Source organism: Corvus kubaryi, unplaced genomic scaffold, assembly GCF_017639235.1.
Source record: "Corvus kubaryi isolate FWS band 111438036 unplaced genomic scaffold, C.kubaryi_AGA036_p1.0 37394, whole genome shotgun sequence".
In the NCBI taxonomy this organism is placed as follows: Eukaryota; Metazoa; Chordata; class Aves; order Passeriformes; family Corvidae; genus Corvus; species Corvus kubaryi.
Genome location: NW_024581133.1, coordinates 4,436,474 through 4,464,040, shown reverse-complemented (window position 1 = coordinate 4,464,040; position 27,567 = coordinate 4,436,474). Strand labels below are relative to the sequence as shown.

General features: G+C 44.9%; 1 protein-coding gene across 8 annotated transcripts in view; it reads left to right on the top strand.

The window, feature by feature from the left end:
- Positions 1–27,290, top strand: part of LOC121670061 (cell migration inducing hyaluronidase 1) — a 105,005-nt gene extending 77,715 nt beyond the window's left edge. For all 8 annotated transcript variants that reach the window (XM_042039809.1, XM_042039815.1, XM_042039808.1 and 5 more), the window contains 17 exons: positions 14–223; positions 5,504–5,709; positions 7,576–7,645; positions 8,421–8,549; positions 9,257–9,342; positions 12,066–12,197; positions 14,109–14,144; positions 14,233–14,388; positions 15,875–16,055; positions 17,318–17,533; positions 18,436–18,647; positions 19,101–19,286; positions 19,981–20,185; positions 20,935–21,021; positions 21,336–21,493; positions 22,932–23,032; positions 23,667–27,290. In XM_042039809.1, the coding sequence (XP_041895743.1) occupies positions 14–223; positions 5,504–5,709; positions 7,576–7,645; positions 8,421–8,549; positions 9,257–9,342; positions 12,066–12,197; positions 14,109–14,144; positions 14,233–14,388; positions 15,875–16,055; positions 17,318–17,533; positions 18,436–18,647; positions 19,101–19,286; positions 19,981–20,185; positions 20,935–21,021; positions 21,336–21,493; positions 22,932–23,032; positions 23,667–23,794 (2,499 nt within the window). In that variant the 3' untranslated portion in view covers positions 23,795–27,290. The remainder of the gene's footprint in view (positions 1–13; positions 224–5,503; positions 5,710–7,575; positions 7,646–8,420; positions 8,550–9,256; positions 9,343–12,065; positions 12,198–14,108; positions 14,145–14,232; positions 14,389–15,874; positions 16,056–17,317; positions 17,534–18,435; positions 18,648–19,100; positions 19,287–19,980; positions 20,186–20,934; positions 21,022–21,335; positions 21,494–22,931; positions 23,033–23,666) is intronic.
- Positions 27,291–27,567: the final 277 nt, after the last annotated feature.

Here is a 27,567-nt window from a genome sequence, read left to right as displayed (position 1 = left end):
TTTTGTTCTCCAGATTGGTCTTGATTTTAAGGCCACCCACATTGAAGGTCTAGAACTGAAATACATGGGCCAGCAGACAATGGGGCACTACCCAATTCATTTCCATATGGCTGGAGATGTGGATGAGAAAGGAGGCTACAACCCTCCAACATATGTGAAGGATACCTCCATCCACAACACCTTCTCCCGCTGCGTCACTGTCCATGGATCCAATGGTTTACTGGTAAGAAGTCCCAGTGCCTGCCTTAGAGATAAAGGCAGCAGCAAAAAATCTTCCTCATAGCATGAATACAGCTTAACTTTTGCAGAATTATGTGTTTTATTGTTAAAACCAATGCCTGACTCTTCCCACTCTGAATGTACATGGAGTATCTCAACCTGCCAGGGTGGCACTGGGGGCTGTGTGTGACTCGGAGCAGACAGAGCATTTGCCTGGGTACTGCAGTGTCTGCAGACCAGCCCATCTCTAATGAGTGGTTGGATCTTTCTATAGACACAGAGCTTGCTATTTAAAGAGGATAATCAGAAGCTTTAAGTGTGCCTCATCTTTCCTGTAATGAAGGTTTGGGTTTGCAATGCCAGTCATAACATTAAGCACTCACAGAGCTGTGATTTGCTAGAGCTGCTCTCCATAACAAGAAATCCTTTAGGATAAATCTCTAGAATGACTGATGATTACCAGACAAGTTACAGCACACCAGAGATGTCAAGAACATGTTCAGAATCTCCCCATATCTAGGGATGCCTTTGTTTTTGGGGTAGGGATTCTGGACCTGTTGTTTGTGAACAGAGAAGGACTTGTGGGTGATGTGATGGTTAGAGGCTGTCTTGGGCATAGAGATCACAAAATTATAGCAGTTTTCTATTCTTGGAGAAGTAAGGAGTGGGGTCAGCAGAACAGCTGCCCTAGGTTTCCAGAGGGCAGACTTTGGCCTGTTTGGGAGCCTGGTTGACAGAGTCCCTTGGGAGGCAGTTCCTGAAGGGCAGAAGAGTCCAGGGGGACTGGATGATCTTCAAGAAGGAAATCTCAAAGGTGTGGGATTTCTCTAGGCAAAGGACTCTCACTCATTCAGTGAAGTGGCAGTGTATTCCAAAAGGAAAAAAGTGTATCCAAGCTCTGAAGAGGAGAATTTGTACTGTCAAGAGCCCTGCTACTATATATAAGAGTTTTAAGTGGAAACACATCATTGGCAGTTGTAACCTGGATGGTCACTGTGCATTAGGAGTTCACACCTCCAGAAGTGCCAGTGTTGAAAGGGAGAGTCCCAGGCATAATTAAAATGCACAGAAGTTGAACAAAAGGCACTAAAATTGCAGTTCCAGAAGCAGAGCAGCTTTTATCTGCTATTTATGAATCTGAGGTTTTGGGTTTGACCTCTGTCCTTCTAAGTTTATGACAAGACCTTGAAAACCTACCAAATGAACGTGGCTTCTGAGTTAAAGAGACATTCTACTGTACAAATTATATAAACCACTCAGGGTCATGTGGCGTCTGCCCAATCTGCAGCTGCCAGTACAGGGGCTTAGTACACAATCAACGTGCAGGGTGGCAGGGCAGCATTGCAGGTTTCATTTGTCCCACTGTGATGGGCTGGCACCAGTGGCACCGTGAGCACATCCTCTGGCTGCACAGAGGCTGCACAGCTGCTGAGGAGCTGCAGCTGCTTCTGGATCTAATGTGAGGTCTTCATTCCCTGTTGCCAAACCAAATAACCCAGAGCCTGGCATTTTTCTTATCAGTCGGATGGATGGGTTCATGCAGAGAACTTGGAAATAGTTTTGTCTCTCATGCTTTCTCTGGGCAACAGCTGTGCCATGGGGGATCCTTGGCACAGGAATCCCTTGTGTTCAAGATTTTCCAGCCAAGATGGCATGGTGAAATTTAGACAGGCTGATGTAGCTGATGAAAGCAACTTGATTCTCTTGCTGTTATTAACAACCACAATTCCCTAAATGACTATACTTTGCCTCCATGATGAAGCACTCAAGAGAAATCTTGTAATTTAGGACATTAGTTAGCCAATATAATCCCTGTTGATTTTAGTTTATCAAAATGTGTGAATATAAAATTCTATTTATACTTGTTTTGGCTTTTTTTTTTTTTAACCTCATCATTATTGCTGATGGCTGAAAACAAAGCCCCACTGACTTAAAGAAATCTGATCAAGTTTGTTCAGTTGCATCACAGCAAACGTGCTCCAAACATTGCATCACTTAGGTGTTGTTTCATGGCTCTGATACTCATCTGCAGTCAGCAGCTCCATGCCTTGATTCAGCAGGTGATCCCACCACAATCTCCTCATCTGCTTTCTGACCCTAATTTCCTTCCGTTTGTCTTCCTTCTCTGGATACGTTCACAGACACCCACATGGGTCTCTGATGACTCCAGTAGTTATTATAAACATTTCCCAGCTGCCTATTATCTTTTTACTTGGGCAGCATCACCTGTTCCTACATGCAAGAACACTATTTGTGCAAACAGAGGTGAGCTCTGTCTTTCCCCAGGTAGCATTCATTCCCTCTGACATCACCTGGATCTGAAATGTACTTAGCTGAGGGAAATTTGCCTTAATGGTGTGCACAAACCAACTTTGAGAATAGCCATAAAAATTCTAGCTGGACTATTAAACCTCAAAATTGCACAGCATTAAGGATGTCCTTAACATTCAGCTGTTGATTTCAGAGTTGCTTCTTGCACCAGTGTTGTAGAGTACCTGTGCAAATGTTTTAGTAAATGGGAGAGGGGCATCAGTTGTTTTTTACTGCCATTAAAGCAGGCTGGTAATTCACATACAGGCTCTCCTGCTTCCTTTGCTGTCACTTTTCTCATACCACTTCAGGGATAATCATAGATGGTGAAAAGTCTAGGAGAAAAGAGTATCCAGTTGTTTCTGATGACAGGTATTTTTCTGTGGCTCTGCAGAGTCTGTTAGAGGTAGCTGTCTCAACATTAGCTCACCTCATTGGTGGGTTATTCTGTTCTTGTCTGTAAATTCATATTAGCTGAAACAAATCTGTAGAAATTAGTTTCTCACCACAAATATTGTTTTAAAGTGCAATAGTTACCCAATGTTTTCTGTACTATATTGGCCAAAAAACCACCTAGTCACACCACTGCAATCCCAGGGATTAAACTTTGCTCTGATTCCCACTCTCTCCTTTGGATCCCAGTGTGCAAGCTAAAATAGAAACAGCCACTGGGGAAGGAAATTAAATGGGGGTCAGTAAATAGTCTGGCAGGATCCAGGGGAGACCTGCACTTCATGGAATAAGAGGTCGTGCTGTCTAACAGCTTCAGTGCTATCTGCTTTTACTAATCCAGCTATACTTCACAGCAGTTGTTTTGCCAGGAAGGGCATTATCTGGCTCTAAATTACTCATGGTTAATGTACGATTATGGACTATTAGCAAGGTTTTAATCAAAGAAAAAATTAAATATGTTAGAAAAGTGATTTTGGAACAAGCATCTCATTTGCTATCCAAGCATTTCAGTAGTGGGCTTGTGCATGAAAACACACACAGGAAACAAGTTCAGAGGTGACTGACAGATGGCTTATGGGGAAATAATTAATCAAAGAGAGGGTGATAAATGCCTTAGGGACCAGATTCCTGGCTGATTTCTCCTCGTTGTTCTGTGGGTTTTCAAGGATGAGTTAGGGGAACAATGGGTGTTTGCTGGCTCTGAGCCTCTCTGCTAGTGCACAGGCCTCTCTCACCCTGCTGCTGTCCTCTCTCACTGTTCTGGGAGATGGGATCCCCTGGGATGGCACTCCCCTGCTTTTCCCCAGCTGAGTCTGGTCACTGCAGGTTTCCATGTGCCTGTCCTGGAGCAGGGCTGTGCTGGCTGGAAAGATAAATGGCCAGAATGGCTAACATTTCTCTGGGGAAACTGCTTCCATCATCTAAATGTCCCAACACCATTGCTTGTGTGTCTTTTTGGTATTACTGTCCTGTGAGAGAAAGCTAATAGGATTTGGCAGCAGTTTCTGTGGAATTCTGACATCTCTGTGGTTAAAAGACTTCCTCTACCTGTTGGAAACCTTCTTCTGAAAGTTGCTCCCTCTCCTGAAATGTTCTGTCCTGTAAACCTTTATCAGAACAAGGCTGGGATAGTTCATGCTTCCAAGGGGGGACAGTTTAGTACATGTGTTTTACACTAAATAAAGAAGCCCAAACCTGCAAAATCTATCATTTTATTAGACCAGGGAAGTCAGCAGTAAATTTCAGTGAGGTAGCTTAAAGGAATGCATTTTGCAGGTTGTTTTAGCAGTGTTTAATTTACTGTGATGAGTTGTGCTCAGAGATTTGAGTGTTTACACTGGAGCACGGATGCTACGTAAGAGAAGCCTGTGTGGTTGTAAGCTGGCAATAGATTTGGCAAGCAAAGTGTTTTTTCTCATGTGAAAACATATTTGTAATCATTTCAACACTAATCCTGGGATTTTATTTGAAATTGGTGCCCCTTGCCTTGGGAATGAGGCATTGAGGTGACAAAGATGCTTCAAGCACTTGAATGCCCAGGTGTCTCAGTGACAGTGAGATGAGCAGGTCTTCTGTCCAGGTCAGTAGAGTCCTTTGTGCCCAGACAATTCCTGTTTCATCAGAAGCATTTAGAAGAACACATCAGTGGCAGGTTAACCTTCACTAGGGATGTTTCCTGAGTCCAAGGTGATTGATGGATGATGGCTGATGGGAGCAGCAAGGAAAGAGCCCAGGAGATCCAGACCTTCAATGGAGGCCCGAAATAATTTTCCATATCCCAGATACATCCACTGATAACTGACTTTCTGGACACACTTGCTGTGTGTCTAAGGGCTGTTGCTTCCCACCCAGCCGTATTTTTAGGCTTCAAACTCACATTCCTGGTCTCAGATCTTCCAGTGGTGTGAGGGGTGTGGTTGTGTCCAACCAGCAGTGTCCCGATGTTAACAACATCCAAACCAAAACCAGAGCAGCATTGATTAGCACCAGCTGATTTGTCTCAGGGTCACGTAAAGCTTCTGTCAACAACTTGAAAAAAAAGATCAGGTCAAACCTAAAACAAGCCAGCCTGTCTGGAAAACAACTTTCTGCCTCTCTGATAGCCTGGAAAAATATTTTTTCATCTCAGCTGCATTTTTGAGTTGCATTTTATGTAGCTGCTCATGTAACTCCACATGAAGATGAATGAGCCCAGATGTGATTTGAACATCTAATTCCTCTCTTCATCCCCCACCCTGTGTTTTTTCCAGCCTCATGCTAAGAAAGTCTCTGATTTCACAGGCAAACAAAAGAATGGAATGAGCATTTCCTAGGTGATGACAAATTCTAATTAAGTGTTAGAGTTATTGCTTAGACTATAAGCTCTTAAGGGCTGAGAGGGATCTTGCTCTTGGCTTTGGTTATAGACCCTGAGTTCAAAAGGGTACTGAGGCTCCTATGTGCCATCGCTGCAAAGCTTGTTCTAATTATGCAGTGGCTGAAGCACAAAACCTGAGCACTGACCTTTGTTGTGTGCATGCAGGTGAAGGACGTGGTGGGGTACGATGCTCTGGGCCATTGCTTTTTTACGGAGGATGGACCAGAAGAGCGCAACACGTTTGACCACTGCCTTGGGCTGCTGGTTAAACCCAGCACTCTGCTCCCCTCCGACCGCGACAGCAGGATGTGCAAGCTGATCACAGAGGGAGCTTACCCGGGGTACATCCCTAAGCCCAGGCAGGACTGCAGGTGAGTGGGAGCCTTCCTTTTCTCTTCCTTCTCCTTGCAGCACTTGCTGCACAAGCCATAACAGACACCATTCTGTGTATGTGATTATGTAGTTGTCTGTAGGGGTCTGGGCTGTTTGCCCCAAAGCTGGGGGAGCAGTTTCCTTGGGGTCTTTATCCCTGTGCTGTTCAGATGCCTACGGACCTAGGGTGTACTTTAAATTTTTTGCATAAAGTCCACTGAGGTGGTTCCCACCCAAAATATTGGAAACCTTTCTTTCAAAGTGTGCAGCCCTGCCTTGTGCCTCGTGGAGTCTTGAACCCAGTGGCTCAGCAAAAAGTCGCTGAGTTCAGAATGGGCTGTGTTCTTACATTCGTGCTCATTTCAGCTGGCAGCTGATTTTGAAAAGATTTCAGTATCATCCATTTTGTCCTCAGAATAAACTGCAGTTTTGTTCAAAGGTATTTTTAACTCTTTAGTTTGGCAAGGGAAAGAGAGGGATTCATGCAAGGCTGTTTTTCACAGCTGTATTATAAAATACACCTAATGTCCCCATTCTTAAAATAAGGGTTAATCAGCCATTGTGCTCATTTTCCACTGATAATTCATTTAATAGTCATAGGGACATGTTTTGTGTGTCATTTGAAGACTGTTACATGAATGAGTGTTTTCTGATGGAAAGGTGTTTTGGTACTCTGATCTGCCCTGTCTTCCTTTATAAAAGAATTCAAGGTCTGATCAGAAAAACAGCTTGTTTTGCACTGGGCTCATCCAGCCTGGAAGTGCACAGGTACACCAACACTAGTGCCAGTGCAGGGACAGGGGATGAGCACCAGCTGTGGCTCCATCAGCTTGGGAGAGACAGGCAGGGAGTTGCTGCTAGGAATGAAAACAATAGGATTGTGCCAAATGACACCATAACCTGCCCAATCCATGTGGCTCTGAGGAATGGGATTAGGCTGGAAGACAGGTCACTGTGGAGATACACTGTCCTTGCCCTTGCCTATGCAGCAGGAGGTGGTCTATAAATAATCCAAATTTGTTTATTTCTAGGCCAGTCCCACGCCCAAGATAGAAAAATTTTGCTATGTTTTCTTGATAAAGTCAGACAAACGGAAATGCATCAGCAAAATCCGTTGGCCTAAAGCCTCTGTGAAGTCCCTCATGGCAAGATTAAAATAAGGGTCCCATAGGTGCATATGCTGCAGAAGGGCATATCTCACCCAGCAAATTTAGGGGTCAGTCTGCTGGCTGAGTGCTGCTTGCTTCCCTTGCCTGTTGGTTAATGAGTGCTGTATGTCACAGGATGGACAGTGATGGATTGATCTGTCCTCCTTGATGGGAATCTTTCAATTAAGAGTCTTTTATGTGCATTAGACAAATGAAATGCTTTTGTCCCAAAAGAAATGTGCAGGAGGGTGGGAGCAAATAAAGTTAATGAATCACAGCAGCTCTTGGGAAAGGCACTGGGGTACACTTGGAAAGCCCTTAAGAGGCAATTCATTGGGTCCCTTGATTAAACAAGTCTCTAATGAACCTGAGGGCTTATGTGGGGGCAAAGTTCTTTTCTGTGACTTGTGCAACAACGTATTTACCTTATCATAAAATATGACTGACATCTGACAGCTTCATAGCAGGCTTGGAATTGCAGTCGAAATTCCTCATTTAATACTCGGTGTTTTAAAAGATAAGGCCATATTCTCTGTCAAACCACAGAGGACACAAGGTATGAGAAAATAAAGAAAAAACACATTCCTTTTGCCCCTAGGCAGGACCCCTTATCTGGGGAGGTATCGGCCCTGCCCGTGCTGGGGCAGTTGATGGGTGACTCTGGTGTGTGCTCAGAAGTGTCATTTTCACGTTATTCTTTGTTTTCCTGACCTGCAGTGCCGTATCCACCTTCTGGATAGCCAACCCACACAACAACCTTATAAACTGTGCAGCTGCTGGATCTGAAGTGAGTGCACAAGTTTCTTATTTGGTAACAGCTCAGGCCAGCGACAGCCCTGCAAGGCTGAGGGAGGCTCTCACTGGGATAAAACCTGCTTTTGTGACACAGATATCTTTGAAGCTTCTTGATCGAGACATGCATTAATGTGGCTGGTGCCACCAATAAAAATAATGTTTTCCCTTTCACTCCACACTTCTTGTCACTTGCCATTTCTAGAGCTGGATTTAACAAAATTTCACAGTGTGCAGCCTGAATAAATTAAATAAATGTGACTGTGGAGACACAGAGAAGCCTTTGGCAATGATATTGTTGATTGCAGTACAATAATGGTGCTCTGAAATTTCAGACAGCCCTAATGCTAATTCCACAGGCATTTTTGGTCACATCAGGAGCCCTTATTGTCCTAACAAGACATAAAAACAAGATAACCAAGCCTAAACCAGAGAGATGTGGTCTTTCCAAAGCTTCCAAATCTCGAGTACCTAGATTAGGACTCCTTGATAAATCTTTAGGTAACTAAATAAAAATTATTTGATTTTTAAGTTTCAAAAGTCTCACTTATGCTTCAATATGGATGCCAAAACTTAACCTAAGGCACCCTGAAGATCAGAAGGGTGAATGTCAGTGTTCATGTGCATTAAACTCTTTGCTGCAGAGCATTACATGGGTCAAGGGCTGTGATTTCCCCTGAAATCTTCTGGCTTACGCCTTGTGGCTTTGCTGAGCTCTCCTGGGACTAGTGCAGACCAGCGAAGTCTCAGATGTCCCTTCTCTCTCTCAGGAAACAGGCTTTTGGTTTGTCCTGCACCACGTGCCGACAGGCCCCTCAGCAGGCATGTATTCCCCCGGCTACTCCGAGCACATGCCGATGGGGAGGTTCTCCAACAACCGCGCGCATTCCAACTACCGGGTGAGTCTGCGCGCAACGGGAACGCTGCCCTCGGAACAAACGCCCTCCCCTCGCTCCAGCTCCCGGGGCCTGCAAGCTGTCAGTGCCTGTGCCTTCTGTTTCTCTCAGAGCTCCTGCACGCTTGTTTGGGTCTGCAGATAAGGCAGCTCGCGGGCTGGCGTGGGAGCGCTCGGAGCCCACCAGCACCGGCTCCGCTTTGCCTCTTGGGCATCCAGAGCGGCTCTCCCCTCTGCTCAGGCTGCTTCCCTGCCTCTGTGCTCCCAAAATACTGCCTCCAGGAGCATCTGTTGGCAGCTTGTCTAATTATACACCTGCCCTGCCAACGCTGGCAATTAACTGAACAGCTTCTAGAGGGATAAATACGGCCTCTGTGTCTAATCGCCTTCTCTGCGTATTTGCTCCCTTGGCGTGCCATGGTGTGGGGCTGTGTGTTGCTCAGGGCTTTAGACTGCAGCAGAGGGTTCATGTGTATGGGAATACATGCAATTATGAGAAAAGTGCAGCTTTTGAAATGTGCCACAATTTTGGGGGGTATATGCAGGTCTGGATAGTCCTGGCAGCCCTCTGTTTCAGATGCTATTAACAGAAGCTGTTCTTAGCATCATGTGAGTGACTTTGGCTTAGAACAATTGGAGCTAGAGTCTGGAGATGGAAAGAGCTGTAAAATTTATAAATATACTGAGATAATTGCATTTGTTTCCCTTTAGGCTGGAATGATCATCGATAATGGCGTTAAAACCACCCCAGCCTCTGCCAAGGACAAAAGACCTATCCTGACGCTGATTTCTGGGAGGTAAAGTGTTTTGCATGGCTTGGTTTGGAAAAGACTTCTCTAAAACACTGACTGAAAGCTATGATATTGCCCCAAGGAAGCTCACAAGAATCATTGCAATGCCTTTGGGGTGGCTCTTTTTGAGGAAAGGTCTTCACTTAGATACATTTTGCCATTTCTAACTTCATCTCTCCATTCTCCTTTATAAGGGACCCTCAACACCCACACCCCTCTGGAGTCATGCTTGTTCTTTAGCTCTGAGCTGAGCTGGTGTCGATGTTACATCTGCTCTAGGGTGCTCCATTGACTTTTGAATTTTTTAGATAAGCAAGAAAATTCACTGCCTGGTCAGCAGTCCCTCTGGGCAGAACCTGCTGCAAGAGTTTCTTAGGAATAAGAAATTAATATTTCTTGGGAATGCTATTGCTTTTGTTCATTCTTTTAGGACCCACTTGAACAGGAAGGGCTTATGGCATAGGCTCACACTTTGATTTCAGATTTCGGTCTAGTTCCAGGTCTGACCCTGCAATAATATTCACAATTAAACATGCAGAGCAATCCTTCCTTTCTGCTGCTGTGCACAGCCCCTGTGTGGTATAATGGAGTAATTTAGAAATACTGGAAACCTCTCTATAGACTGTATCATATCAGCAGACCTACTGCTGGTGGCTGGTGGTCTGGTGGCTTCTGAGAATTCCCACTCTTTTCCCCAGAGGTGGCCCCAGAGGAGGCTGATGAAAGGACTGCACTTGCACCCTTCTATCTCATTAGAGGTTGAGTCTGGCTCTTAACTTAGTTACCAACCCCCAGACATGTAAAAGGACTTAAATATTCTCAAATTTCATAGTTTTCTTTCCTGACAGACCAATTGCCTCCAGTTGCACCCTAACCTACATTCCCCCACGAATGCGTTTCTTGACAGAAGAAACCATGTAAGGAAGAGAAACCTTCTGAAAGCCTCTGCTCAGCAGGGGAGAATGACAACTTTATCCTTTTCTCCTTCCCATCTCTGGTGTGTGGGTTACCCAGACTACTGTAGTCATGCACTGGGCAAGCATGACAGGGGTGAGATCAGTCTTCCTCCCCAGGGGAGCCCAGCCAGGAGCTCAGATATCAGTTATCCACACCACCCCGGTGCCCTGGCTAGCAGCTGGTGCTAACAAGATGTTCAAAAGTGAATGTTATTTACATTATTTTAATGTTCACTTAATTTAATTGATTAATTCAATGGTAAAAGTAGCTGCTAAAAAAATAACTTAAGAGTTATTGTTAGAGCCTGCTCTTGGGAGCCTGATGCTGCTTTTCCATGCACACGTGCCTTGGGGAACTGCCTGCTGCCGCAGGCGCAGTTAGTGGTTACAAAAGGCAATTTCTCCCTTGCCATACAAGGGCAGGAATGGCCCCTGGAAGCCAAACAATTCATAATGAAGTCATGGTTGTGCTCAGGGATTACCCACCAGCATAGGCTGCAGCTCAGGTTATTTATTCCATTTTCCACTTTTCACCTGTCAAGACTGAGCCGCTGAATAAATGACTAAAGTTGGGCTGGCTGCGGCAAACTGTGAGCTGGGATGGACAGTGACAGAGTTGGAGAGATTATTCTGCCTTCAGTTACAGCATGAAATGTCCAAGTCAAATTCTGGACCCTGTAGTGTTCCTCCAGTTATCATGGATATGAATGAAATTGGAATCCATCTCAAGATATCTGTACTTAACAATGCCTGGGGAATTCACAAGAGCTGATACTAAATCTCTCTCTGAATGTAAATTCACAGTGATGAAACTGCCAAAGCAATATTCATTTACTGGAACCCTATCAGCCTGATGCTCAGTTTTAGATTGATATGATAGCTTATTAAGCAAAGCAAAGTGCTATTGAATATCTGTTAGCAATTTGACAGCTTGGCCTCGCTATCCATTGGTGAGGAATGAATTTTAATCTCTGGACCATCCGTTGCTGGCACAGAGTTGGATACTCATCTGTCAGGTTTTCTAAGCTGTGTGGTGTGATGGAGGATGCTCCTCCAACAGCAGAAAGGAGAGTGGTGCCTTGGGATGGGGTAAATGACAGCCAAGCTCAGCATCACCCTGCTCCGATCCTGTGGCCCAAGCAGTGGCTGTCGGGGAGCAGCTGAGGGCACACATCGCTGCAGTTTCTACTTCTGCTTTTTTTGCTACATCAGGCCAATATTTCATCACACTGAGAACTTCAGGGTTAATAAATCTTGTACGTGTGTCCTGTGTAGTGGGAGTAGTGAAGGACATACTCTCAGCCCCTCTCCAAGATTTTTAAATTTCTTTCCACAGCAAGAAAAATTTGGCAGTGGTACTCATGGCCACAGTATAGCCAGAGTTAGGAGATAAGAATGCTCAAAAGGGAAAACAAAAGGATATTTATCTAAATAACAGGAATGTGCTAAAGGATAGCAGTAAGGGATAAAAAAAAAAAAATCACAAACTTTTGGGAGCAATAATAAACTTTCCATGCTTTCAGCAATATATCAGCAATACAATACCGGAAAGGTGAAAGGAAACTTGGAGCAGGTCTTTACAACTGCCTTGCCTGGACCTTCCTTCCCTTGGCAGCTGGGTCTGGCCATCACAGCTTGAGTAGACATGCTACGTGGATGGACTGTGGTCCCAAAGCTGTTCCTGAGTTGCCATAAACCAGATGTTTAGCAGGGCCATGCAGCGAGCAAGGCCACCTTCCCTCACCAACCTTTCCTCTCTCCTTCTGCTTGCAGGTACAGCCCACACAAGGACGCTGATCCTTTGAAGCCCAGGGAACCTGCAATAATCGAGCGCTTTATTGCCTACAAGAATCAGGATCACGGGGCCTGGCTGCGAGGTGGAGATGTGTGGCTGGACAACTGCCAGTGAGTTTTGCCTTATTTCAACTCTCAGAGTTCAGCCTGGTGTTTATGGCAAGCATAGCTGTGGTTCAGACTATTTATATCGCTTTGCACCTTTCATATGGCCAAGATTGGAATAAAGGTGAAATGTTAAGCCAGCACAGGCATTATTTTACACAAACAAAACCTGCTTTGTCTGAGCTGAGGATCCCTCAGATTGTTTCTCTGTGTGATGCTGACCAGCATTCAGAAATGGTCACAATACACAGACACAGACACACAGATGCAAAAAACTAAAAAAAAAAACCTGTTTTTTTTAACTTGAAAAATGAGGTGCTTTGCAAAGAAAACAGCGAAATGCACCACCTTTCCTGGCTCAGCCTGGTCACAGATCAGTTTTATGTGGTTCAGTGTTATGCTGAATAAGCAGGTACTGATGAAGCAGACATGAAACTATGCATCACAGCAGCAAGGGAGAGAGTCTGGGCAAGTGTGTGTTGTGCTCTTTGAAGGCCATTTCCTGCGCTGGCCAGAGCAGATATTTGTTTTGCACTTGAAAACAGATGATCTGCTGCAGTTTCTGTTTCTGAGCCAGGCTTGTGATATCAATCCCAGCGAGGAGGAGAAAAAGGAAAAAGGCCCTTTAGGAGGCATATTGTGATAATCCTGGTGGGAATGGCTGCCATGCTGATATCTGGTGTCCAATTCCCACCCAGAGCTGCCTTACCTTCATGTGACCCAAACCTCTTAAAGCAACCAGTGGGATAAGCTGGCAATAGGGACCTGGTGAGAATGGGTCTGTAGCAGGACAGTCAGAAATGTTTTATTGGGCAATACATTTTGTGTTTCTTATGACTCACAAGTATCCAGCCCGCTCTGTGGCCAGCAAGTGTTGTCCTCACAGATCCCACTCAGGTCACTGGGACATTTGCATTGCTGATGGAGCAAAGGCAGCGTGTGGAGGGTGCTAAAACACCGAGTGCTTTATGAGTTTCCAGCAGCAAATCTCCGAGTGTGTGTGAATTGGAGGAAGCAGCCATCAAACTGTAATTGTCTTTATAGCCAGAGTCATTTCCATTTCTATTGCCACAAAAAGACTTATGTATCCCATTAACAAGGCCAGCGTTAATGTGGCCTGAAGGGAAGCAAGGAGGCGATAGGATGGGAAGGGCTGCCACCTACAGACAGCAGCACAGTGAGGGGATCTGCTCCCAAACCACTGCCAGGATCAGTGACAGACGTGGGAAGTGACTCCGGTGTGAAGACACCATCAAGACTGACTCAAACTATCAATTCTCTGTAGCCTTTCTCTAAGCAGGAGTCATGGAACAACAACTTTGGTTTATCTTATCTTGAAATTTCAACAAAATGGAATGATATTCTAATTTTTGCTTTTATTTTTAATGAGGAAGCTCTGATCTCTGTATTCCTGTTGATGAAAGAGGAGCCAAGCTTCTCTCTTTTTATCTCCTTGCAAAGCTCTTTTATGGAAGCAGCTTTTGAAACATGAAGAAAGGGAAGCACAGCGTGTAAGGCAAAGCACCATTAAATAATAAAAGCTAGTTGGAGAGGGAAATAAGCATGATTTTTTTGTCTAACAGAGAAAAGTGTGTGATCATAGACAAAGGGATAAAGCTTTATCAGGCAACTGATAAAGTTTATCATAGTAAACTGTGGCTAATAATCACCATCTTAACCCCAGCTGGAGCAATCGGGTGCGTGTCTGCTGCTTCATGTGATCTGCATACACTGCAAGATGGGCCGAAAGAGATCTTCTAAAACTGGACAGGGAGCAAGTCTCGAAAAACCCAAGTTCCCTCTGAGCACTTATAGTAATTAATCCCTGCTGTCCTCCACTGGCTTGCTTGTTGTAGTTTGACATGATAAACCAAAGCAAACCCGATCTCTTCTGAAGCATCTCTCTTCTCGTTGCAGGTTTGCTGACAACGGCATTGGCCTGACCTTGGCGAGGTGAGTGTGGCACAGGCTGTGTGGCAGCTGGGCACAGTGGTGGGGCTGGGTGTGAGCAGCCCTTTCACCTCCAGCCCTTTCTTCTTAGTGGTGGGACCTTCCCTCACGATGATGGCTCAAAGCAAGAAATCAAGAACAGCCTGTTTGTTGGTGAGAGTGGAAACCTGGGCACCGAGACAATAGACAATGAGATCTGGGGGCCTGGAGGTCTGGATCACCGGGGAAGGACCCTGCCCATCGGCCCGTAAGTTGAGCTCAGCACATCAAAGCACTCACTGTTCCTGCTCCCAGCACAAACTCCAGCCCAATGTGGTTTCCTCAGCGCTGCTCAGTTTAATAACCATTCACAGAAAGGATTTCATTTCATGTCTCCCAATCCCAGAGCCCTCACTGTGCAGCTGCTGCTGGCAGGTACATCCTTGCAGGCTGCCAAGACACATCAAGCTCCTCTTTCCTTCCCCCTCCCCTTTGCAAGAGGATTTGAGAGGACAGCAAGAGGACTCTGTGCTAGCAGGGCACCTCTGTATGTGTGATCAGCAGTGCTGAGCAATGCGACAATCTCCATCAGCTGCCAGGAAGGCTCCTAGAAGCCCCTTCCTAGGCTTGGACTGTGGTCATGGATGTGCTCAGTGCTGCTGTTACAGTTGCTCCTGCAAAGGACTTTGATGCCTTTGTTAAGTAGTTTTGAAATGGCCAGTGAACTTCATGTGTGGCCTCTTCCTAGACCTTAGTCCTACAGATGGGTTTGGAAGTGCAGTGCTTTAGCTTCCTAAAAACACAGTTATCCTAACAGTAGCCCCACAGTGAGAAACAGCTCAGCTGATGCTTTTCTGCCATATTGCAGGCCTCAATTTTGCTGTCAGCAGTGATGCTGGGGGCTTATTATAAACCATAGCAATCATGAAAACCCAATCTGCTATGACTCTCCTAACATCCTTTACACACACACACATATATATAGACATACCTCATCTTGGATGTTGTATGCAGAAACTCAGAACAAATGCACTGGAGCAGGCAGGAATTCTCTAAGGGATCATATGAGGAAGGGATCAAATTTATTTATCATAAGTGAAATTTGAAATGTCTTTTCTTAGCCTCTTAAAGAGCTTAAGCATCTTGATCATTTAATTGGTGTCATCTTTACCTTGTAGATGCTATCAGAAAAGGCTGATAAAGAATAATTAATCTGCCCCTTCAACTCTTCTTAGCTTTATAGACTGTAGGACCTTTCCTTGTTTTCAAAACCACTTTTTTTATTGCAGTTGATTTGCAATGCTTCTCTCCAAATCCCTTTGAAAGATGTGGTGGGCCTTCTTTTAGCCCAGCAATTACTCAGCCCAAAGAGTCTGCACAGCTCTGCTGAGTTTCGGGTTTCACTGCTGCAGAACTCATTTCTGATGGCAAACACGAATTTATTCATCTTTAGGTCAGTGCTTTGGCATTGCTGTAAGTTCCTTCCCTGGAGGAGCACAGACTAAATAAAGATGATCTGTTCAACACAAGAGAACGTGAGCTGAACTTGCAAGGATAAGAGGACTTCACAGAGCTGAAAAGGAGGGAAATCCCTTCTCTTCCAAAGCAGGAACTTCGGAGGCATCCTATGGGCTGCGAGAAATGAATGCAGCTGAGAAACAAGCGCTGTGGGACTGTGCGTGTCTAGAATACACCTCCTGCTGATGCTAACGTGTCATGACCAAGTCTCTCTGTCTCCTCCAAATGTATTTTAGGGATTTTCCCATCCGGGGGATTCAGTTCTACGACGGACCCATCAACGTCCAGAACTGCACGTTCCGCAAGTTCGCGGCGCTGGACGGGCGGCACACGAGCGCCCTGGCCTTCCGCCTCAACAACGCCTGGCAGAGCTGCCCCAACAACAACGTCACCGGCATCCACTTCGAAGATGTCCCCGTGAGTCACCCTTCCCAGAAAGCCCTTTCAGCCTTGGAAATGGGGTTGTGGGCAAAACGGGGAAAAATGTAAGATCTTGGCGTTTGTCTTTGCCAGAAGTTTAACAACAACAGGAAAAAGGGAATTGGATGGGTGCGATAGCAAGAAAATGCAATTCTCTGTCAGGTTTGCAGCAAAAGAGGTGCAGGTGTCAGTAAAAATAAAAAACAAACCAAAAATAGTGACAATGGAGGGAATAATTTCCTTTTCTGTACAACTCAGAAACTGAAGAATCAGCCCCCCTTTATTTTCAACAGTGGTATAATATAAAAGCAACAGCAGAAGGAAGTCTGTTCTGAAAGGCCTGACTGACCTAGAAGCAGAAAATACTGATTTTGGGGAACAGCCAGTGAAACTGAGCTGATGCAGGGTACTTCTGCAGCCCTGCACACCAGGGTAATTCCAGACTCCAGTTCTGCAGACATAAATGAGAGCAGAGTCCAGCCAAAAAGGGTTTGCCAAACTTTGAATTACAGTATGAACCTCTGGGTGCTGGTCTGAACCCGTCCTAGGGCCTGTTCTTTTGAGTTATTTTTGTATTTGCCTGCACAAATACGTGCTAACTGCTTTGCTGAGGTTCACCTTTAGCAGCTGTTGAATCCAACTGCCAAACACTACAAACAAATAAATAAATAAAGTGGTTGGGCTGAAATTATGTGTGTTGCCTAATTTTCAAAAAAACTAGCAGGCTTGCTCACAGGTCAGGAAAAGTGCTGACTAGGTGCCAAACATGATGGGAAAGGCAAAATTCCCCTATAAGTGTTGGTTGGTCACTCTCACATTGCACGAGGCAGGCTGGTGACATGATGTTTATCTATGCTGGATAAAAATATCAGTCAGAAGTTGCCTGAGCAGCCATTTCCCAGAGGAGGTCGCTGACTATTCCCCACATTGGTGTGACTTCATGTGGCTTTGGAACCTTAGAACTGTGTTAGCCAACAATGAGTGAAGTGGCTCTCGTGAAATTGTCCCGTCTCTTGAACCCTCCTCCAGAATTTTAAAACAAACCTTCCCACTGCCGAGGCTGAAATTCTGGTTGTTTTAGCCTTTCCCCCATGGACAGCAGGGAAATGTGTGTCTGCTCTGCCTGACAAGTCAAACGCACCTTTTAAGTCAGAAGACGGTGATTTGAGCCGCTGTAGTGGCCAAAGGCATCCTTTGCTTGTACTCTAAGTGATGAATTCCTTTCTGGAGATGTAAATGTGTTTCACTGCTTTGTTTAGATTACCTCAAGAGTCTTCTTTGGAGAACCTGGCCCCTGGTTCAATGATCTGGATATGGATGGTGACAAAACATCAGTTTTTCATGATGTGGATGGTTCTGTGTCAGAATATCCAGGCTCATACCTGATCAAAGAAGATAACTGGTTGATTAAGCACCCTGACTGCATTGATGTGCCTGACTGGAGAGGTTCCATCTGCAGTGGGCACTTTGCTCAGGTAAGGCTGCTTACCTTGCAGTATCATTATCACTTCGGCTTATTTTAAATTTCTTGGCACTTTAAAGCTGGACCTTTAGAAATGGACTTTCTTTAGGGTGCTCAGTGTTTATTTATCAGCATGTCTGCACAGGTGGCTTTGAACATGAGAAATACTGTGGTATATTTTCAGAAACTTTGGCCTTGGCTGCTGACAGCTCCAACAGCTTCTGCCTGAAGCCTCCTGAGAGCTCCATGGCCATTCACAGATTAATATTCATAAATCCATGGGCTGTCAGCTAGTTATTTTTCCCTGATTTATGGAGGGAAGTGTTGCCCACAGTGTTATGGGAAATGTGCTGATCAGTCAAAATTAAACTTCAGCTTTCCTGGTCTTTCATCCCGTGCGTGGCCACCAAACCATTCCTCCCACCACAGGAGTGCTGAGTGCCACTGCCATGAGAGCCCTCACTTTCCTCTGCTGAGAGTGCCTGGTTTTGTCTCGGGTGTTGCAACAGTTGGGGTTTTTCTGTGTAGTGCCACTACAGCCAATTTCTAACCACTGAGCTGGGTTTCAGGCTTCTGAAATCCAGACAGAAGGGTCCTTGTTCAGCACAAGTCAGATGTCTGAGGTAGATACTGTCCTGCTGCTGAGGGCTGCAGGATGCTGTGGAATATCTCAGCCCTGCTGCAGCCTCTGGCACATGCACTTGAACTCAGTGGATGAGGAAATGAGCCTTTTTTTTTTTCTGAAAACAGTTTGCTTTGTTGAAACAGAAGCCTAAGGAATTGAACATAAGTTCACAGCACACAAGTCCCTGCCCAGCACGCAGGGCTTGCACCAGCTCACATCTATTGAGTATCTGAACCTTTCAGTGTAGTTCATCAAACCCTTGGTGATCTTTTCTTTTTTTTTCCATCTAGATATACATCCAAGCCTACAAGCCAGCCAACCTGAAAATGAAAATAATAAAAAATGACTACCACAATCACCCACTCTACTTGGAAGGGGCTTTGAGCAAAAGCACTCATTACCAGCAGTATCAGCCAGTTATAACTCTGAGGAAAGGCTACACCATCCACTGGGACAAGACAGCCCCTGAAGAGCTGGCCATATGGCTCATCAACTTCAACAAGTGAGTGATCTGAGTTCCAGCATTCCAGCCCAGTAATGTAACTGCACATTTTTAATGGGTGAGGTCATCACCTCATGAGCTCTTCCAGAATGAACATTCTTGTTACAGGAAGTCCATTGAGTTCACCATCTTTTCAGGAGACATCTCAGATTCCTGTTTCCTCCCCTGGGAAGCCCTGTAAGATAACACAGTTCATTTTTGGAAGTTCAGAGCTGATTCATTCCTGGTGACATGGAAATCACAGGTGTAGAAGTCAGGAGCAGATCTGCCCTGCATTGCTTAACTAACCCATGGTTGTTGTGTCTAATTTATGTTGATCCATTCTAAACCATGAAAATTTTAACTGGACAGGAAAAAAACTTATTGTGAATTATTTAGTTTGGCTTCCAGCACGCCCGGGAAAATAATAGTTATGTTATAGCTTGTTACAATGCAGGTCTTTGCTATTTTTAGGAATGACTGGATCCAAGTAGGGTTTTGCTATCCTAAAGGGACGACGTTTTCCATTCTCTCAGACATCCACAACCGTCTCTTGAAGAAAACATACAAAACTGGAACTTTCTACAGAACCTCCCAAATGGAGAAATTGGAGCACAGATATCCCACCAAAGGATACTACTACTGGGATGAGGACACTGGGTAAGCTAGCAGGCCTTGCTGATTTGGACAATGCTTTGGGAATGCTGCTGGAATCGTGAGCCACTTGGCTAATGCAGGGATCGCAACAAAACCAGAAAGGTTTTCTGGGAATGTGACCAGTGTTTAATTTTCCTGGGACTCCCATGGCTGCCAGTCATTCACAGCCTCTGCTGCACTGCCAATTACTCTGGGAAATGCTTTGCCAAGTGAATACAAATTAGAAAAGAAAAAAAGAAAGACAAAAGCAAAGTGCAGACCATGAAACTTAACTGAAGACATGCACAGCCCTCGTTGTTTTGAACAGCAACTATTATAAACACCATGAGGGGGATGCACAGGAACTAAGTGTAAAACCTGTTACTTTAAAGGATTAAAATAATGGGAAAGAAAGAAAGACCTAAAACACAGTGCATGTATTTCTACATATACGTATCACTATAGAATAGAGCTCCCAGGGTGTTCAGGTGCTATCTGATTTCTCTGTTTTACTTTCCCTGAGCTCCCTAAAGCATTTCTGAGATGAGTGTTCCCTTTTATTTGCATGTGGGATGTTGGGCACTGTAAAACATGGTGCCAAGGGCTGCAATGAAAATTACTGCAAAGCGTAGGAGGGAGTCCACCAAAACTGGGGGTCAGTATTCTTTTGCACAAAAGGTTTGAAGCATGCTGTTTGGTTTTTTTCTCCTGCCTGCAGGCTGCTGTTTCTGAAGCTCAAAGCTCAGAATGAGAAGGAGAAATTTGCTTTCTGCTCTGTAAAGGGCTGTGAACGAATAAGAATCAAAGCTGTGATCCCAAAGACAGCTGGTGTCAGCGACTGTGAAGCCACGGCCTATCCCAAGTACATTGAGACACCAATAGTGGAAGTGCCAATGCCAAAGAAGCTCTCTAGTGCACAACTGGTAAAGCAGCTGATTTCTTATCACAGAATCATTGCTTGTGTAAATCTGGCACATATTGTGCCCACAGACATAGAAAAACTTTGGGCCAGGGTCAGTATATGCTGTGCCTGATTTTCTGAAATGGTTCAGGCATGTGAAATAATATGAAACAGATTCTTGCAATGTGCAGAGAGGCACATGAGGCTTGGGTTGAAGCTGGATACTTGGTCTTTTGGGGCTCTGAAGTGATGTGCTGTGCTTGAAAGCACAGGGTGAAAACTGATGATCTGGAAGACAAGTCGGTCCAGGGAATGTGACTCTGGAGCCTCCAGCTCCTCCAGGCTGCAAGAACAGCAGTGACAGACAGGGGACTGCATAGCTGAGTTGAATTTTTCTCATTTGTATAATGCACAACACAGTCTCTTGTATCCAGTCTGGTTTGGGGGGGGAAGCAGCAAATCTGTTATTTGGGTTTTTTCACTCACCACCCTTGAAACAGGAATGCACAGCAAAGCCTTGGAGAGCTATGTGTCAGTTCTGCAAAGTAAGAATCACTGCCATTTGGTGGAACAATTTAACTGGTGACAGGATGAGCAGAGAGGTTACCATTGTGCCCAGTTTCATCAGCAATTTAATTTGGCAAGTCAGTGCTTATTAGGTTGCTTCCTTGTTGATTGAATTTCAAGGTTTGAAATGTTTTCATTGAAAATGCAGCATTCAGGTAATGGACATTCTCACTAGAAAATCTGTTTTTTTCGTTTTGCAAACAGAAGACCAAGGACCACCTAATAGAAGTGAAAATAGAAACTTATAAGAAACAGTATTTCCACCTGAAGGATGACTTTGCATACATTGAGGTGAGCAAATCCTCTCAACAACCTTAATGGGGTGCAATTTTAAGACACTTGCTTCATCTTCATAGAAAGCTTCTTTACAAAGTTACCATGGAGAGTCAAATTCAGGTCACTTCTGCTTTGTGTTTTGGGGGAAAAAAAAAAGAAGAGTCTGTAACTTCTCCTGTTAGGCAGGACTGCTGGACCTCAGGGACCTGGAGCTCTGCCCTTTGACGGAAAGAGCAGTCCCATGACTCAAGACTATCAGTGCTTCTTACAGGTGGTTGTTTGCAACTGTGTAACTGTGAGAGATGAAGAATATTTTTGCCCCTGCACAGGTTGATGGTGTCAGGTTTTTCCTCACTGATGAGGGTATCCAGCTGGTTGTGATTGACGGACACCATGGAAAAGTTGTTGATCGAGTAACATTCAAAAACTCCATTCTACAAGGAATCCCAGCACAGATAGAAAATTATGTCAACAGCATCAAAGATCAGTGAGTAAATAATCTGTTGTCACTCAGGTGCAATGTACAAAATGCTGCATAACACTCATCTCCTTCCTGGATTTTATCACTCAACATAGGCCAGACACCCAAAAATGTGGTTTTGTGCCTGATGACTCCAAAAGAGCCCAAATGTGAGCAGGACATGCAGGCAGCAGCAGGATGCAAGCTCTTTGATTTAGAGACTGATTGAGCCCCAGATAATTTGCAGAGCTGCATGTGATTAGTAAACTGCAGAGCTACATTTATGTTGTGGGTTATAGACAAACTGCAGACAAATTCACAAAGCACAGATCCATACAGATGTGCACAGCTTGCACATTTTTACTGCCTGTATGTCCTCTCAAATTGCAGATAATTCCACTAATAAAATACATTCCTCTTTGCACATTCCCCTGCACAGACCTAAAGGCTGGATTCTTTTATATTTTAAGTATGGGCAGCCAGGAATGCAGAGTTTTGGAAATGGGTGGTAAGTAGCCAAAAAATGTTCCTGCATCCTGGGGGACAATGGCTTCTTCTGCTGGAAGAATTGGAACCACATCAGAAATCCATTAACCAAAGGGGTTGCTCCCACATTAGCCTGTGGAGTGCTCCTGGGCAGTGAATACATTTAAATGTTATTAAATCTGTTTGGATTTGAAATCTGATATGTAACATTTAATGCAAATATGAGTGCTTTGTTGACGAATCATCTGAAATAGCTGTGGGCAGATCAATATTGTTCTGGCATTTGCTCTAGAGACTTGGGGGAAGCTTGAGCAGAGTGCCATGCAGGTGCAGTCAGATGTGTTTCTATTGTCTTAAATAATTCTAGACGTTCCAAAAATCACACCACAGTAGTTACTTCAGGGAAGCATGGTAATTGCTCACTTTTCTTTCATCCAAAAAATGAGAAGTCTTTTCAGAGAGACCATCATCCTGCTTTAGAAAAAACCCAATCTCAATCCAGGCTACATCCAGTCCTGGTCAGGAATGGTGGTACAATATTAATACACTTTTTAAACAGCAGCACACTGAAAGGAAAAGCATCAGGCCAACAGAAGTCTCAGAGAAGTGAATTACTTCAGGATTAACCTGCTAATGAAAGAACAAGAAATCATTTGAGAGTTGCTAAGGGCATTTCAGGGAGAAGATGGGTCTTTCTGAGCAAAGCAGGATGGAACTGCAGGTTGGAAACATTTAAATCATCCTAGAAAACCATGTTTAAAAATAAAAAGTGTGGCTTCTGTCTGCTTTCTAATGTGTTTTGCATGACTGGAAAAATAATCTATGACCAAACTGTTGGAAAGCATTGAAAGCCATTAAAGCTGAAGCTGCTGTAGTTCATGGGTGTCTGAACAGACAGGCAGGAGTTACCAGTGCTCAGGACAAACAAATGAGGAATGTGTTCTGACTCCATCCATTTACTCATCTCTGTTTCCTTCAGCTCCATAGTGCTGGTGACATCTAAAGGAAGATTAATTTCAAGAGGACCATGGACTAAAATACTGGAGAAACTTGGAGCAGGAGAGGGTTTTAGGTTAAAAGGTAACCACTTTTTTAAAAACTCAGTTCTAACCTCCCATGATTCCAGTAAAGGGGCGTTTTTTCTGCTTCTAAACTTTGCCTTGCTTGTTTCTATCAGCATGTGCTCAAACATCCTGGGACCAGTAATTTATTTATTCAGGAAGGTTGTATCCACTGGAGCTCTGGGTAACAACCTCAGTTTGAAACTGTAAATAGAAAAAGAACTCTGGCAGTTGTTCTTAGAAGTAAATAATTCAGGGGGTTTGATTTTCCAGATTAATTTTAACTAGAAACAATTAACTATTATTCCTTTTAATAATAGGAACGTTGAGCCTTTTCCCCCACTAAATGCCCTAAACCAGGATTTTTTACTTGTCTGAACTTGTTTTCAGCTGGTTTTCTCTTGAAGCATTCTGATTAGATGGCACAAAACATACTGATTTCAGAGCATCACACATTGCATTAGAATGCAGCTCCCCGTGCCCATCGCTGCCCTCAGCTCCGTGAGCTTTGGGCATGGTTCCATCTGGGGGTGTGTGTGTTATACTGGCTCTTGTGCACCCACACCCCTCCAGCCATGGGGTGTAGCCACGCACACAGGTGGGCTTCTGCTGCAGTCCTGGCACACTCTGAGTGTATTTGCTCCGATTTGCAGAGAAAATGGCTTTTGTCGGCTTCAAAGGCAGCTTCCGCCCCGTCTGGGTGAAGCTGGTCACTAACGAGGAGTCAGCTAAAATCTACCAAGCACTGCCAATTCCTGTGGTGAAGAAAATGAAGTTGTGAGGACACCCTGCTGTGCTTCCTGGCCGCCAGCACTGCCCTGTGGGACGGACGGACGGACGGACGGACTACTGACCGCTCTGCGTGGGCCTCGCCCGCCTGCGCTGCCAGTGTAGCATTTTGTTGTTGTTGTTGCTGTTCGAAAAGAAATCTCACTGTAAGTAGCTAGCGTGGCCACATGTGACAGAAAAGCCTTCCTCTGTGACCAGCGTGTGTTCTGTGCTCGCCAGCTCAGGCTGGCTCGGGCACCGAGGCCGACTCTCGCAGTGCTGAGCAAGGTCTGAGCTGTTTCACCAGGTGCTGGTTTTATCAGCACCCCTGGGACAGACTGACTTTAGTGCTGCCTCTTAAAGGGGAGTTCTTGGTCTGAAGACCATCGAGGATTATTGCTTTTACCAGCCTCTAAGTTGTCTGAAGACTTTTTCTTTTCCATAGTGTAACTAGCTGCTCACATAGACATGGGATGCCAGTTCAAAGACTGGTTGACAATCTGGGGTAGAAAGAGCGTGTTTCAGTGATTACCTGGATGCTGGGAAGCATAACTGGACAGTAAGCATTTCTCCTAAAGCTTCTGTGAGGTTTGATCAAGCTCTTTGGGGTGTATGTTGTACATGCAACCCACGGCACATAGCTGGGGAAGAGATGACAGAAGGAGTGGACAAAACAGGCCAACAGAGACTGATGAAACCACCTATTTCTGCTTCCTCAGAAAACTGTGTTTTTCATATGGATCAAGGATTTTTAATGGCGGTTGTGCAAATAGGAAATTTTCCTTCAACAAGCAGCTGCAGGCTAGAAGGAGAGCAATGTCAATTAGCACATGTATTTTCTCAGCCTTTCCCATACAGCCTTTCTCTCTGTTTAGCAACGTTCGGGATCAGTTTATGGTTTCCAGTTAAAGCCATCCCAATTCAAGGCTTCCAATTTTTAAGTAGGAATCCTGGGACTTACCTTATTCAGCATCCAAGAGCGTGAGCTGTCCTCACCTTTCCCAGGACACCAGAGGGAACAGGATCAGACTGCTCTGCTGTGTGTTGCTTTCTGATCCTGTCCTCAAGCTTAAGACATTATGTCTTAGTCCTCCTGTAAGAGTTACATGAGACATGGATGAGGTCTTTCCAGGTGGCTAAAGAACTAAAGTGGGAATCCCAATGCACTAGTTGGATGTCTTGTATCTCCTTTCCCCCTGCTGCAAACCAGTACCTGGGTAATGAAGGCAGATCAGAGTGAATCAGGACTTTACAGGGGCATCTCTTGGAGCTGGGAAATTAAACATTATCTCGTAAAGCACTGAAAGCATTTCTAGCATTCAGAGATATTTCTATCTGTTGCCCAGAAATACCACAAAGGCGTTTCTGGAGGCTGTGGCTGTTCTAAGAAATCTAGGGGCAGGAGGGAAGTGTGAAAGACATCATGACAAGCTTTTCCAGCAATGTCAGCCTTGCCAGTAGGACTCGGGTTTGTTTCCCCACTTTATCTCTGCCTGTCCCCATTGCCAAATTATTCTAATTGCTGATGGCTACTTTGTTTGTGTAATTAAGTTTTTTTCCCCACAGGATCAAAAATGCTACCTTGCAGTGGCAAGGTAGACTGAAAAGCAAGGATTCTGTGTGTCATTCCAAAGGCTGGGCAGATACTGGTTTAGATCAGTTGCTCTGAAAGTCAAAGCAAGCATGAGCAAAATTGAGATAGTACTGTAGGTTACATTCCCCTCAAGCCTCTCCTGGGTTTTGAAACTGGAAATGTTCTTTTCAGACTTACTACATAATTGTTTTGAATTCACTGAATGTCATGTGTATTGTATTAAAAAAAAAAAAAGAAGAGCCAAGCTTTCCCTCCCAGCTTCCCAACAAGAGTCTGTTAATGAATGCTCCTTAGGCATTTGTGCCATTTACAGAGTGAATGGGCAACCTTTGTAAAAGGCAAGTAAGGTGGGGTTTTTTTCCCCCCAAATTGTTATGATAGTTTGGGGATTTCACAAATTATTCCAAGAAAGAGTCAGTCTCACTGGTGGTTCAACCATGATCATCCAAAACGTTTATCTGATATCCCGTGACAGCCAAAACAGGGCCAGATCCATGAAGTTAGGGGAAGAGGGTGACAGGAATTCCCTTGGGTCTGTCAGTTTGGGTTGTCTGAACCTTTTCCCTGCCCTGAGCCAGTGCTGTTGATGCCATTGCAGCAGTGTTGGTGGAACACCCTTGCTGCCAGGAGATGCTCCAAAGCAGGAGTATTTCCTTCACAAGCACTCAGCAGATGGTGGGCAGGAAAGCTGGGCTTGGAATGTGCCTGGAGTGGGATTTGGCTTTGTACAAGCCTCAGTGCCGGGCTTGCCCTCTGCAGTACTCCACTGGCCACGGCCATTTCCCCTCCCCTGCTCCCTGCAAGTGTGAAAATTCCCAGGAGCAACCCACCAGGCTGGTCTATCCCCTAGACTGCTTTGTTCAGCTTCTAGCAGCATGCTGCCTCTGTGCTGAAGTGCAGCTTCTGATTTTACTGTTTTGGGACTTCTCAGGGTGAAATCATAAGACTTGGCTCTAGGAAAAACCTTTTCCTTTCCTAAAAAAAATCTCCCCTTATTAAGAGACGAAAACTTCTAAGCAGCTTGTCCTGTCATGCCGAGCTTGTCACATGGGGCCTGTTTTGGAGCTGGGGAGGGTCTCCCACTGTGAATACGGAGCAGGGACTCACTGCAGCCCGAGGGAGAGCAGAGCACCGTGTGCCAGGGAAATGCCCAGGGCTCCTGCCAACCTGCACGGCCTGGAGTCATCAGGGTGTGCTCTGGAGACAGAATGGAGCCTGGTGCCATCGCCAGGCAGCACGAGCTTTGTGCCACAGGATTCCTGTTTAATCTTTGACTGTTCTAGAACCTGCACGTGCACACTGTGGTTGGTGAATTGCCCGAGTGCTTGTCCTCTGCCCACCCTGTAGAGTCCCTGCACAAGCTGCAGTGAGCCTCCCTGGAAGGTCCTGTTACTGCAGATGTTTCCATGTTTGCCTACACAGTTGCCATTGGTGGAGTGGGGGTTTTTTGATTGCATTTTGTTTGTTTGTCTCTTTGTTTGTTTGGATGTTTGGGTTTTATTGCCTCTGTTCAAATGCTTGTTTTACCTGTCGCCGAAACAGCTGGTCCTTTTTCGGAGTTAGATGTTTGTACATTTTCTTATAGACTTTCCAATGAAAAAAGATATATTTTCTATTAATTTATTACAATGGCACTAAGACAACTAAATTGCAGACATATGAAGCATTTTTACTGGAGTTGAGCATTGTCCAGGTTGTTAAGGAGGTCGGCAATGTGTCTTTTCTGATAATCTGCTTTGCACTTGAAAGCTATGTCCACAGACCGTGGTGGTGCATTGACTGTCGGGTTTATGATGACAAGAGCTCTTGGGACGTTGTTTCCAAAAGATTGTGGCTTACAACTGAAATAACACGTAGTTGTTTGGAGTACACAATGTTTATCAAAATAAATATTCAGTGCAAATTTCTTATTTTATTTTTGTCTCCCTGCTTATTTCAAAAGACAAAACCCAAGGGGCCAGGCAGCCCCTGTGTGAGTTTGTTGGCCGGTCCACACAGACCACAGCACATGTCACTGCCTGGTCACAGCTGCAGGATCTGAGAGAGGGAAGGGAAGGAGATGGGAATGGGCAAGGGGATATTACAGCTATGGGAAAGGCCTGTGCTTGGGGCAGGTGGGGCACTATTGGGTGACAGGCCGGGAAACTGGAATGCACCCTGCCTACGTGAGGGGCTCAGGGGGGATGTGAAGA